Raw genomic sequence first — 13237 nt, 5'->3', positions numbered from 1 at the left:
CTGTCGGGTCTTGTGGAGGTGGAGCGTGGGAGCCGGAGCATTGAAGACCCTTCCCGCATAGATGCGGGGCGCGCCGAGCCAGGACCCCTCGCTCTGCCCTGCGTTGCAACCCCCCCTCCCCTCCTAGTACGCCTTTCTTACGCCTTTCTTAAGGTGCCTTTTCCGAGGGCTTCAGAGCCAGTCTCCTGAGGCACTTGGTGTGTGGCGCCTCCAGCGCCTGCTGTGTCCCTCTCCATCTCCACCCCACCCCCGAGAACTAAGCAGCCAGAGAGGAAGGGAGACAACTTTCCTGGAGTGCCATGGCTTCCACACAGCAGCGGGCACCTGGCCAGGCCGGGTAGCCCCTTCCTGTCCAGCTGGGTGGTCTAGGAATTCATCCCCTCCACCCCTTCCCGCTCCCTTCCAATCTGAAACCGTTGTAGTGTGAGACCCAGTTTGAACTAAGTGTTTGGCGTGAATTGAGCAATCCACTGAGCTTTGCCTTTCCTGTTGCTGAGAGAAACCGATGCTGTGCCTATGCAGAGCTGGCATAACCTTTGTCTGTGATGAGTTACTGGGAGCATCAGGTAATGTTCAGACTTGTAGGATCTGAGGTGTCCAGGTCCTGCTGTTGAGTCTGACTTTCCCTATGTCCTGTGCCACCCACATTCTAGGCAGACAAGTTTAAAAAAAAGTACGTTCAGAACAGTAACCTTGGGCTTGGGCTCAGGCTCCTAAGGATATGTCATCAGGGACCGGATCTCCAGTTCTGCTTGGGTTATGTGTGACTTAGCCATTCAGCAGAGTGAATGACCATGTATGGTATGTGGGTAGCCATGTCATAGTGAACCACAGGTCTGTGGCACAAGGGACAAAGGGCTGCATGTGACAACTCAGATGTGCTAGTGATTGACAATCACCATCAGGTGTGTGGTCTTTCTTAGGGATTGGGTGCTGTGTGAGTGTTGTGTGGGTTGGGTAAACCTTTTTGAGGCAGTGCATTCAAACTGGCACTTGGAGGGGATCAAGCATGTGGGGTGTGGTAAGGCGGAGAGGAAGACTGCTTGGGCTGGGGGCAGTGTGTCTTAAAGTAGAAGTGGGCTGTGTGCAGCTGGATCTGGCCCAGGAGCTTTGGTCAGAGCAGTTTCTGATGCTTTTTGCATACCTGCTTCAGTTTCCGACCTTTCCATTAGCTGCTTCACACAGAGGGACCTGCCCGTAGCCCTCTAGGTTCACCAAAACTTGCAAAAACTTCTTGGCCAATTTGTTAGGGTATAGTAGAGCTCTAAATTTTGCTAGGGTGTGATAATAAGTACTATATCCCTGCTTATTCTGTTACACTCATGGGACTGTGGCAGCACTGAGATAAACAGTATCACCCTTTCCTACCTAGTCCACAGATTTTTGTAAGCACCTATTGGATTCCTATAGTAAGTGACTTAGAGCCCCTGCTTCTCTGGGGAAACACGGAAACACATGCAGGAGATTCTGCTGTAAGTCTCCCCGCTACTGTGGCTGAAGTCTGTGTCAAGGACAGCTTTACCCGCTGGCCTTCTTCATCAACCTGTGTCCTGTGGAGTCTGGCAGGTGGGATGACAAAGGGTCATTTCCTAACTGGGACTGTTGGTGAAGATAGGCTTTCCTGCCATCAGCAGAGCAGGCACAGTTTGTAAAGGTAGAGTAAAATATGTGCTCCTTACTTGGCAGGAAGAGAGGACAGAGTTGATTTTCTTTTGTTGCTGGCTTTCTTTTGTGGAGTGACCTTATGGACCTTCGCTGTCAGTCAGCCCCCTCTCAGCCCCTGCCTGTTGATATGCTCACAGGCAGATGGATTACCACCAGCTGGCCCCTAGGTGGTGTTAGTCTGTGAAGGTCTTTGCTGGATTCCAAGGCCACGTTACTTGTACATTGTACATACAAGCTTAGCATTGCTGCCCCTTCCTGTAAATAAGACTGGTCACCAGGTGGTGACCTTACGGGCCTCACTTTTTGCTTTTTTTGGTACTAGTATAGTTTCTGTATCTTCTTTTCAGAGTATTTATCTGATGGTAGTTTCTCTTCACATTTTGCTCAACATTTCTGTTTAAGATTCATCATCTACAGCATATGATTGTATTAAAAAAAGTCAAATCTAAGAAATTCTAGTTTTTCTCTTTTTGCTGAAACGTATTAGCTTGCCCTTTTTTGTAGTTATAGACACATGTACACATATCTGTGTTTCAATCACTTGTGCTTTTATTTTCCTACTTTATCACTTTTTTATTTATTAAACATAGGTTGTGAAAACTCAGTTTAATAGTGTATTTTCTACTGGTTTGGGAAATGCTTGGTGTATTTCTTTTTCTTTTTTTTTTTTAACATTTGGCATTATGAGGCTCTGAAGGAAGTCACTGGTCTTGTCTCTCTGGGTAATGCAAGCCTGGAGAACTTTGGGTCACATCTTGGCTGGGTGTGGTGTGGGATATGGTAGCTTCTACCTTCCTTTGGAGGCTTCTCCAAGGAGCAGCGTTGTTTTTGTGCAGTCTAGTGCTTGCTTAGGTTGGCTTTCTTGTTTTACTGTTCAAGTTCCTCCCTTGACTCTTGGGGCTTCACACACTCATTGCACACGCCTTATTGAAACTCCTGAGGGCTATTGGTGCTGTGTGTGTGTGTGTGTGTGTGTGTGTAATGTTGACAGTTGTTTCTCTGTCTACTGAAGGTTTGCCCTGCCATCTTCCTCCTGCCTTTGAAACCCTCTTCTGGTGTGTCTCCAATGTCATTACTTCACTTCCACTTCAGTTTTTGATATACATTATGTGAGACTTCAAGTGCAGTGACAGTTCTCTAGCTTTGGGCTGTCACCATTCATGAAGCCCTTCTTGGGGCTCATGTTGAAGATGGGCTAAATTTATGTGTAGGAAGTGCTTGCTTCAGGCCTGACCCATAAAAAATACCATGAAGCAGGTGCACTTCTGGGTCGTTATGAGTTGTTTTTCATTTCTCACAAACTGTGGCTAGGTCCCCTGTATCAATTTTGGCTTTGATGTCACTCTGCAGTGTTGCTGTGTGCAGGGAAGATGGGGGCCTTAGGCAGGGAAGGGTTGTTGTGCAGGTAGCAGCAACTCTGTGTTGAGTGTTGCCCGTGAGCTCTGGCCCTCGAAGGTTGCCCCCAGCCTTGGCACCAGTGCAGCAGACCCTGCCTCTGCTCAGCTGCTTTCTCTCATGTCCCCTCTGGACTGTCACCAGTGCCGTAGCTTTACATTTCCACAAATAGTCCATAGTGACTGCCCCCTCCCATCTCTTCCTTTGTTCTAGACTCATATCCAGCAGCACTTGCCTTTCTGTGGAATGCTTCAGACACAAAGGCAAGTCCTTCATGTTGCCTAGGCTAAAAGCCTTCTGATGACCCCCACCCTCACCCTTGTCAGGAGGTCCTACAGGTTCTGTCTTGGAAGCATGTTGGGATCATGTGATAATTGCTCCCTCCTGTGCTTGTTCCCACTCTTTAAGTGCAGTCAAGTGCCAGGCAGAACCAAGTGCGAGTCTCTTGCCTGCCCAGCCCTTGTCCTGGGTCGGGGTCCTGGGGGTGTCCTTGTGTCTTTACTCCTTTCCAGGGCTTCATGGGTCTGTGTGGGTGGCTGTTCCTCTTCCCAGGCAACGATACCTCTGAGTGCCAGTACTCAGGGACTGGACACTGCCCTTAAAATTTTTTCCCTTAAGGATAGCAGTCTATTACGTGGTCCACAGTTCTACTTCTGGCTTTTTATTCTGAGTGGTTAATTGGAGATAAGAGTCTCCTGGACTTTTGCTGCCTGGTCTGGCTTTGAACCAGGTCTTAGCCTCCTGAATAACCAGGATTACGGGTGCCTGGCACGCGCGTGTGTGTGTATGTGTGTGTGTATGTGTCTGGAGTTTGAGCTCAGGGCCCTTGTGCTGGCTAGGTAAATACTTCACCACTTTGAACCACATTTTCTATCCCTTTGTTTTAGGTGTTTTCTGGATAGGGTCTCATTTTTTTGCCTGGAGCCAACCTAGACTGAAATCCTCCTACTTAAGGTTCCTGTATAGCTGGAATGACAGGCACACGTAACCTTGCCCAACTTTTTATTAATTGAGATGGAGTCTCAAGAAGCATTTGCCTGTACTGGCCTTGAACTTAAGTCTTCTGAAGTAGCTGGGATTATAGGTGTGAGCCCCTGTGCTTGGCTACTGTTGGGTGTTTCTACAGGAGTGCTACCTGGAAATGGAACTGTGGGGTTTTCACGAGCTTCTGAGTTTTTTGCTAGTATTGGTCAGGTTCATCTTTGGGTAGAACTCTAAAAAAACATTCCTATGTATCTGTTATCAAGGTTTTTATTTTCTTTTTATATACCTGGTTTTGTATGTGTGTCTGAATGTCCTGGGGCTTGAACTCAGGGCCTGGACAATGACCCCGAGCTTCTGTGCTCAAGGTTAGCATTCTACCACTTGAGCTATAGCTCCAATCTGGCCTTTGGTGGTTAATTGAAGATAAGAGTCTTATAGAATTTCCTGCCAGGGATGGCTTTGAACCACGAGCCTCAGATCTCAGCCCCTTGAATAGCTAGAATTACAGGTGTGAGCAACTGGCATCTGGCTAGATTCCTGTTTTTGAGCCATGTTAAAGAATATATTCTTCACAGAGCCCAACATTTCCTTCATTATGGCAAGGAAAACAGACATTTTAGAATTAGAACTGAATTTTAAAAATACCTGTTTATCAGTGACATTTTCAGGTACTGTGACTGACATTGTCGGAGGGCACCCTAACCTGTGTTGTGCTGTGGCTTGTGAGACATTATTTTGTTTTGTTAACAGTGGTTGCTTTTGAAGTGTAGAAACGTGTCCTCGTTTAGACAAATTGAATCTCAAGTTGAGAAATCTTCTGGGACTTGTAACAGCAGCCAGACTTGTCTTTCTCCTCCTGCCGACACTGTGTGTTGGTTGCATAACAAGTTTGCTATGGTTTGGTTCTGGCTGTGTTGGCTTCCTCTGCCCTTTAAGGTAAAGTGAAATTTTTTCTACTAAACTACTTCTTTTTTTTTTTTAAACTTCTGATCTAAGAATTCTGTATTTAAGAAAAAGATATGCTGAGGTACTCTGCGTCTTATCTGTCTCATTTAGCCGTCTCAGTCACTCTCTTTAGCTCACACTGTTAAAACTTTCCTATTTGTAGCCCGATGGCTAAATTCTTGTTGAAGCATAACACATTTGGTCTTCTGATAGAATTTGTCCCCATTAAGAAGTGCCTCCATTGTCTGTACTGGACGCCTGCTGCCGAGAGGCTGCACTCACAAGGGGCGAAGGCCAGCCATGGCTCCCTGCAACTGGTCTTCCTGGCCCCACAGCGACAGCAGCCTCCCTGACCCTCACTGGGACACCGCTGAGCGTGTCCTCGGACATTCTCCTCTCTACCCCCAGAGCTATAGTGCATGGCATTAGGGGTGCGGGATTTGTTTTTTAGTTAAATGAGTGGGAATGTGATTTGTGTGTTAATCCTAAGACCTTGTTGTCGTGGGAATGTCTGTGCCACAGTGCGTTGGTGGTGAGCAGAGCCAGAGGGGCGTGAGCTCTGCAGGCCTCTCACCTGTGTGAGCCGGCTGCCATTAGAAGGAGCTGACGTGTGGCGTCTTGTGTCACAGCCCTTTTCAAGGCTCTTCACGTGGACTGGCAGCCTGTGTGACACAGCTGAGGAAGTGCTGTTCCCGAGAGGCTGGGCCCTCACAGGTGCCCTTTCCTGGGGGTGTCCGTAAGTGGGGGCTGGGCCAGAGGCGTGAGGGCTGTGAGTGTTCTCAGAACCAGGGGCACAGGTGGCAAGATGCAGAGGAGCCAGCCCGTCCCAGACCTTTGAAAGCAGCGACTGAGGGCCCGGGGAGAGGAACTTCCTAGCATGTTGGGAACCAAACAACCTGTAGAACCTCCTGGCAGCCTGCCTGGCTTGCTTCTGAAGCCGAGGGGAATGAGTGCTGTGGAGGTGGCTGGGGTCGCAGCCGCTAGGCGCGCGTGTGTTCCTGCAGCAGCTCCTGTCCATGCTGCTGGGTTTCCTTTGGGGTGTATGCGCCCGCTGCTGCGGGACGGAGCAGGGTATCAGGCGAGGTGCCAGGCCTGCGGCAGCCAGGCTTCCACTTGGGTGTTTGGGCCTGGCAGGGTTCATCAGCTGTTTCTGGTGTGAACGTTTCCCATACAGGACCCTCCGGTTCTGTGCTCGGCCTAGGAGCAGTTCTCCTGGTGCCTCACTTAGGGCCAGCGTCCCTGGAGCTGCAGACAGTGCTCACGCCCAGGGGTCCCTAATCACCCTTGGGTCCTGGGCCCCCCGCCTTGGTTCCCAGACAGGCCTGCTGCTTCCGGTGGGGCTTTGCCGCACAGCTGTTGGGTACCGTGATTGGGCACCTGTCTGTATAGTCCCACTCCCTGGTAGGTCCTCATGTGGGGCTCTGCCCGTCCATGTGGTCACACTCCCTGGTGTGAATTCTGCTCGTCTGTGTGGTCACACTCCCTGGTGTGAACTCTGCTTGTCTGTGTGATCACACTCCTTGGTGTGAACTTGGCCGGTCTGTGTGGTCACGCTCCCTGGTGTGAACTCTGCTTGTCTGAGTGTCATACTCCCTACTGTGGGCTCTGTTTGTCTGTGTGATCACACTCCCTGGTGTGAACTCTGCTCATCTGTGTGATCATGCTCCCTGGTGTGGGCTCTGCTGGTCTGTGTGATCATGCTTGCTGGTGTGAATTCTGCTCATCTGTGTGGTTACGCTTCCTGGTGTGAACTCTGCTCATCTGTGTAATCATACTCCCTGGTGTGAACTCTGCTGGTCTGTGTGATCACACTTCTTGGTGTGGACTGTGCTCGTCTGTGTGATCACGCTCCCTGGTGTGGGCTCTGCTCATCTGTGTGGTTGCATTTCCTATGTGGGACTCTGCTCCTCTGCTCCTCTAGGATAGGAGCTTTGGCTAGGGTCACCTCTAGGAGGCTTGGCTCACCTTTGGCTTTGATAACTCTCTGGCTTGCTTGTGAAGCTTTTCTCTAATCTTTGAGGGACCATGCAAGATTCATGCTCTGGGCCTTGCTCTGAGGACCGTCTGCCTCCAGTTCTGGGCCCAGCATTTTAGGTGTCCCTCTGAACCCCCATCAAGGTTGGACAGGCTGGTCAGCAGGGTTAGGTGGGAGGCAAAAAGCAGAGCAGTGAAGTCTTTTGAGTCTGCTTCTTAAATTGTTCCGAGGCACTCTTGAACTTGAGCTGCATTTTGAAGATTACCAGGACAGAGTACTTGCCAGATAACTTTAGATTTCAGAGTGCTGTCTCATTTACCCAGTGATTTGCAGACTGGAGCACATGAGAGCTGACACAGTCCAGAGCAAGCCTTTCTGAGGGATCAGAATGGGTTTTAGTGTTCTGAGCGTTCAGAGGACTCTGGTTTGCCTTTGAACACCTCAGATGAGACAGTTCCTATTGGGGACAGAGTCCCGTATTTCTTGGACCTTCTTATTTTTGGAGAGACTGAAGCTGAGGGTGGTCTGGGCCTGTGAGGACATGGGAATGGGGTGGGAGGAGAGCAAGCCTACTGGGCTCTGGTAGGTCCTGGTCTTAGGCATGTAGGGTGGTGCCATGGGGTTGCTCAGTCTCCTGTTGAATCTGCCAGGTGCTCACCCTGTCTCTGCTCCCTGCCTGCAGGTGTACATCGGTGAGCTCCCCCAGGACTTTCTCCGTATCACGCCTACACAGCAGCAGCAGCAGATCCAGCTAGATGCCCAGGCAGCCCAGCAGCTGCAGTACGGAGGGGCATTGGGGACTGTGGGGCGCCTCAGCATCACCGTGGTGCAGGTGAGTGTCAGACTCCCCTTCCTGTGGAGGCTGGCATGGGTTGGGGAGGAGAGGAGACAGGCTGCGCTCAGGCAGAGAGAGTGCATTTCATCTGGTACAGCAGGTTTTCCCATGTGGACAAATGATTCCAGTTTTGCCCAGAATGTCTGATGCTGAAAAAGAATGTGTGAAACATATTCCTGATTTCCCAGGAATCTGCTTAAAATAATTGTAATGAGAGTTGGTGGGTGTGAGCTCCAGGTTGGGCCTCGTTCCCTTGTAAGGATAGGTTCCATGGCTCTTGAGGCTGCTGAAGAGACTGGCCCGGTCCATGGCCAGGTAGACAGCACTGGCCCAGTGGGCAGCAGCCCCACCCAGCTTGCACACCCCAACAGCTTCCTGCTGACAGCTGTGTGAAAACCAAAGTGTATTGCCACAGTGAGGTACTTGTTGTGGCTGTGTTCTGTTGAAGTGGCTCTGGCTCTGTCTCCCAGAGATGTGTGAGTCTACCAGTGACGATAGCTGGCTGTTGCCTCGTCCTGGAACACAGTGGCTGTAACTCGTGCCTGGGAACCGGCAGGGAATGGCTCAAGGAGACGGGCAGCTGTGGTGGTGCATGCCTTTCCCTCTGGCGGTGGGCCCCTCATATGTCTGAGTCTGGCTTTATTTCAGGCAAAGTTGGCAAAGAATTACGGTATGACCCGCATGGACCCCTACTGCCGTCTGCGCGTGGGTCACGCGGTGTACGAGACGCCCACAGCCCACAACGGCGCCAAGAACCCTCGCTGGGGCAGGGTCATCCAGTGCACCGTGCCCCCAGGCGTGGACTCTTTCTACCTTGAGATCTTTGATGAGGTGAGGGGCCTCCAGTGTCATGGAGGCCACATGTGAGCCCGGCTGACCCCACCTGACAGCCGTTGGAGGCTGCTTGTGAGGCTTAGACCTGCCTGTGCTCTGCGTGTTACCGGTTGTGTGAGCCCCCCTCCAGACCCCCCATTCAGTTCTGGTTGTGTGAGCTGGGGCCGCACCCCTTGCTCTCAGTTCTAACAGCCTCCATTTGGAAACATCACAAGTGACACAAAATCTGTGAACTCTGCCCAGAGAATGGATGTGCCCCTTCTTGCTGTTCTGGATAGGTTCACTTTCAAGCAAGAGCATTGTTCTTGCTGGCATGAGCCATAGGCCCACCAGTAGTACACTTGCTTATCAGCAGGGGCTGGACAACATTTCTGAGGGGCTATTGGATGGTCAGGTGGCGGCAGGAGGCTCATGGGAAGCTGGGTTTGGGCTTCACATGTCTCCCGAGGCCTGAGTGCAAGCTGGGAGGAATAAGGGCCACCAGGGCCCAATAGGACCTGGAGTGTAAGCAGCTTGGCCAGGAGGGCGCAGCTTTCCCTTGCCCTCTTTCCTTGGCCTCTTACTCACCATTTCTCTCTTCCTGTCCCTCCTCCCTCTTCCTTCTGTGACCCTTGGAAGAATTGGAGCATACAGGAGGATGTTGGGGCTCTGGTGGCTCCCCATGTTTCCTTCCTCCTCGTCTTGTACCTTCTGTGCTTGGGACTGAGATGGTGGCTGGAGGTTCAGGAGTGTGTCCGTGAGGCCTGGGAGCAACCGTGGGCGAGTGGGCATTCCTGGGGCAGGCACAAGTTGAGGATAGCAGCATCAGAAATTCTTCCTTCCCCATTCTCAGGCCCATCCCCGCCCACCCCCCATGGTGACTGCAGAGGGAGGGGCCCTGTGTCTTGCAGACTGCTGAAATGGTCTGGGGCCGTGGTTTCATGGGGGCTTGGAGGGGGGCTGGCAGTGGTACAAGAGTACCCATGCTGCCAAGGCTGTGGTGGGGCCTACAGCGCAATGCCATGACAGGACACCACAGGTTGTGACTGTTCCTTCCCTCTCCCAGCGAGCCTTCTCCATGGATGACCGCATTGCCTGGACCCACATAACCATCCCTGAGTCCCTGAAGCAAGGCCAGGTGGAGGATGAGTGGTACAGCCTGAGTGGGAGGCAGGGTGATGACAAGGAGGGCATGATCAACCTGGTCATGTCCTACACGGTAAGTGCCCGCCCCCGCCATTGGTCTGTCTGGGGGCGGGCAGGCCCCGCCCCGCTCCTGGCCTCTTGGGAGGTGTGACTCTACTTTCTTTTTAGGCTCTGCCCTTGAGCTTGAGCTGTGTAAGGTAGTGACGTGGCAGCTAGCTAGGACCTGGGATGTGGGCAGGGCCTAGTGTGTGACCCAAGTTTGGGGCCTTCTGAGGCAGTGACTGGTCACAACTTTGGGGCCCACTGCCCCCGGGTGGTGGACACTAGTCTGTGTGTCAGGTGTCTACTTCCCACCCACCCCTGTCCTCAGCGCGGCTGCAGCTCTGGGGCCCTCGGGGAGGTCATCAAGAGGCACGACTAGGGCCGGGACTCCCAGCACCTCTGTGTCACCAGGGACTTTTCTCTTAATGGTAAAGGATGTAAGCCTCTGATGAATATGGCTGGAGGAGTTTGTTTGCAGGTGTAAAGTCAGAAGCATGAACTGTGTTAAAAACTGGTTTGTGAACTGGAGGAGAGGATAAGAAAGAGAAAGGGTGACCTGAGATTGATGTGGAATACATAAAAATACATACATGAGCAGAAATGTCACAATGGAATCCTATAACTGATGTATGCAGAAAGAAAAAAGTCATGTTCTGGGTGTGGAGGGCGTGTGGTGAGCCTGCAAGTCCATCCCTCCCTGCTCTCCGTGCTGCGCTCAGAGCAAGTTCTGGGCTCACTGTGTGTTGTAGCAGACATTCCTGCGTAGTCCAGAACTACTTCATCTGCAATAAATCCTTTGAACTAAAATCTAAGACCAGTATAAGAAACGCTGATGTTGAGTCAGTTTCTCTCATAAAACAGACCTTAAAACGTATACTTAAATGTACATGTGTTTTATTTAGTTATTTTTCAGATAAGAGGCTCAGGTGTTTTCCTAGGGCCAGCCCGGAGCCACGGTCCTGCTAGTTGTGCCTCTGGTGTAGCTACAATTAATAGGCACATTCACCAAAACTGGCTCACTTGTCAAGATGGGACCCTACTGACTTTTTGCCCACGTGGCCTCTAATGGTGACCCTCCCCCAAGAGCTGAGGTTCTAGGCATGAGCCGCTCAGGCCTTCAGTGGGTCTTGTTAAGTCCTGTTCTCTTGATCACATTACAATAGCTGTGGTCATGTCTGTACCACCTTTCAGTTCAGGTTTCCAGCTGAGGTGAAGTATGTGGGGCTGGTGTGGGTGGGATGACCACACCCATGCTGAGACTCTGCCTTGGGTCTGGGCTCTGGCCAGGACAGTTGTGGTGAGACTAGAAGGAATGCCGTGATGACTTGTGGCAGGTCCTTCTGGCTCCAACGTGGTCTCATGTGTTTCAGTCCCTGCCGGCTGCCATGATGATCCCGCCCCAGCCTGTGGTCCTGATGCCAACCGTGTACCAGCAGGGCGTCGGCTATGTGCCCATTGCAGGTATGTGCTTCTGCGCCCGGCCATAGTGGCAGGCTCTGGGGCAGAGTGGGAGGCAGGAGGGACCTCAGTGCGTTCCCGTGGGGCTGGAGCTAGTGCAGAATTGTGTACGGATTTGACACCCCCCCCCCCGAAGATGCTTCTAAAAGCAGAGTTGTTACATTTTAATTTTTTATGCATATGCCTAATTGTTGTAACATATAAGATGGTTGAAAATTTGTATTTTCAGGCATTAGCCATCAGGACAGTCTGGCCACAGTCTTGACCAAAGATGCCAAAGCAGGTTCTCTGTCATGGTCCAGCTCAGCCTGGTGGTCCTGATGCCCCAAAGTGAAAAAGGCCAGGGCAGTGGTCAGGTTTATGGGGCAGGAGTTGTGTGAGGTAGTAAGGTGTGGCCTTCAGCTATGGGTGCTAAGTGTGGGTGCGCCCCGGGCCTGGAAGGGCAGACACACTGGTGGCCTACCAGTGTGGGCACTTGAAGTGCAGAGGCTCATCATCCGCTGCCCCCACCCCATGGCCACACCCAGGAGTCAAGGCCTGGACTGAAGTGGGTGGAGCATGCTTCAGGCTGCGCCATGCTGAGGTTTTCTGTCTGTGGAGCTGCCTGCCGTCAAAGGTAGAACTCTGCTGAGGGAAGTACTAGGAAATCACCAGACCCATAGGGCTATGTGATCTGCAGTCAAGAGAAAAACCAGTTCATGGAGCTGGGGCAGGATGACCCATAAACCAGAAGGCAGTGTGGCCATCCAGAGTGCTGGAGAAGACTTTAACCAGTGGGAAGAGGCCTCAGCAGGGGTGTGGTGCTTCTGTGAGGCCCCAACAGGTTGATGTCAGATGCAGCGACAGGGTCTTGAGTTCAGATGGGACTGCGTCCCTGGAGAGCAGCTCTCCAGTTTTGTGGGTTTCATTCTGGGACAGCCTTGCTATCTGAAGAGTGTAGTGTTCTGTCCAGCATGTTAAATGGTGTTCGTTAGGTTATCTTGAGGCGGAAGTCTGAAGGAAAAGGTATCATGGTGTCTCAGTGTCAGTGCTGTGATTCCTCCTGAAACTCTTGAGTTTTGGTCCTTCCTGCCTCTTCTCATTCCGGAGCCTTTAACATTTCTTGGCTTGTGGCCACACTGCCCCAATCTTTGTCTCTGTTTCCATGGGGTCATCCTTCTTCTTTCTGGGTCTTTGTCCTCTCCTGTCATTAGACCAGGGCCCGCTGCATGGCCTTGTCCTAGCTTAAGGATCTCCACAAACATCCTACTCTTATTTTTTTTTTTTTTTTGCCAGTTGTGGGGCCTGAACTCTGGACCTCGGCACTGTCCCTCAGCTCTTCAGGTCAAAGCTAGCACTCTACCACTTGAGCCATAGCACCACTTCCTGCTTTTTCTGCTTATGTGGTACCAAGGAATTGAACCCAGGGCCTCATGCATGCAAGATAAGCACTCTACCACTGAGCCATCTTCGCAGCCCAAACACCCTACTTCTATAAAGGCATTTGGAAGTAGAGCTGTGGCAAACTGGTTGAACTCCAATCTTGAGTGAAAAAGCTGTGGGACCGAGCCCAGGTCCCAAGTTCAAGCCACAGTGTGGGCACAAAAAAAAAATCTAGATCTAAATAAGCTCAAGGCTCTTCACAGGCCCTGAGGTCAGGATTTGAGCCTATCTTCTCGGGGGTATACAGTTCTGTCCAGTTCAGTTATGAATACCAAAAAGTATTGGTTCGATAGTCAACTTCCACATAGAGACAGAAGCTACTGACCTGTTTCTGGTTCCTGTCCTTAATTTTCTATATGCTTTTAAAGTTTGCTCTAGGATGTATATCTTAGGGAAGGTTTCTTTTAAAAACAGAGACTTTGAACTTTTCTTTTGACATACATTTGTAAGTTTGAAATAGTCTCCTACTTACAGAAACATTTCCAGAAAGAGAAAAGGAGGTTTTGCCAGAACCTTTGAAGATTGTGGCCTCCGGTACCCGGCCTCCCCCCCCTCCC

General features: G+C 51.2%; 1 protein-coding gene across 1 annotated transcript in view; it reads left to right on the top strand.

The window, feature by feature from the left end:
- The window catches only part of Tollip (toll interacting protein), a 44461-nt gene that overhangs the window by 22508 nt on the left and 8716 nt on the right, over positions 1 to 13237 (top strand). The window contains exons 4-7 of the mRNA XM_013033359.1: positions 7615 to 7796; positions 8448 to 8630; positions 9679 to 9831; positions 11171 to 11261. Coding sequence (XP_012888813.1) covers positions 7615 to 7796; positions 8448 to 8630; positions 9679 to 9831; positions 11171 to 11261 — 609 coding nt within the window. The remainder of the gene's footprint in view (positions 1 to 7614; positions 7797 to 8447; positions 8631 to 9678; positions 9832 to 11170; positions 11262 to 13237) is intronic.

Source organism: Dipodomys ordii, unplaced genomic scaffold, assembly GCF_000151885.1.
Source record: "Dipodomys ordii isolate 6190 unplaced genomic scaffold, Dord_2.0 Scaffold166, whole genome shotgun sequence".
Classification (NCBI taxonomy): Eukaryota; Metazoa; Chordata; class Mammalia; order Rodentia; family Heteromyidae; genus Dipodomys; species Dipodomys ordii.
This window is presented reverse-complemented; position numbering and strand designations above follow the sequence as displayed.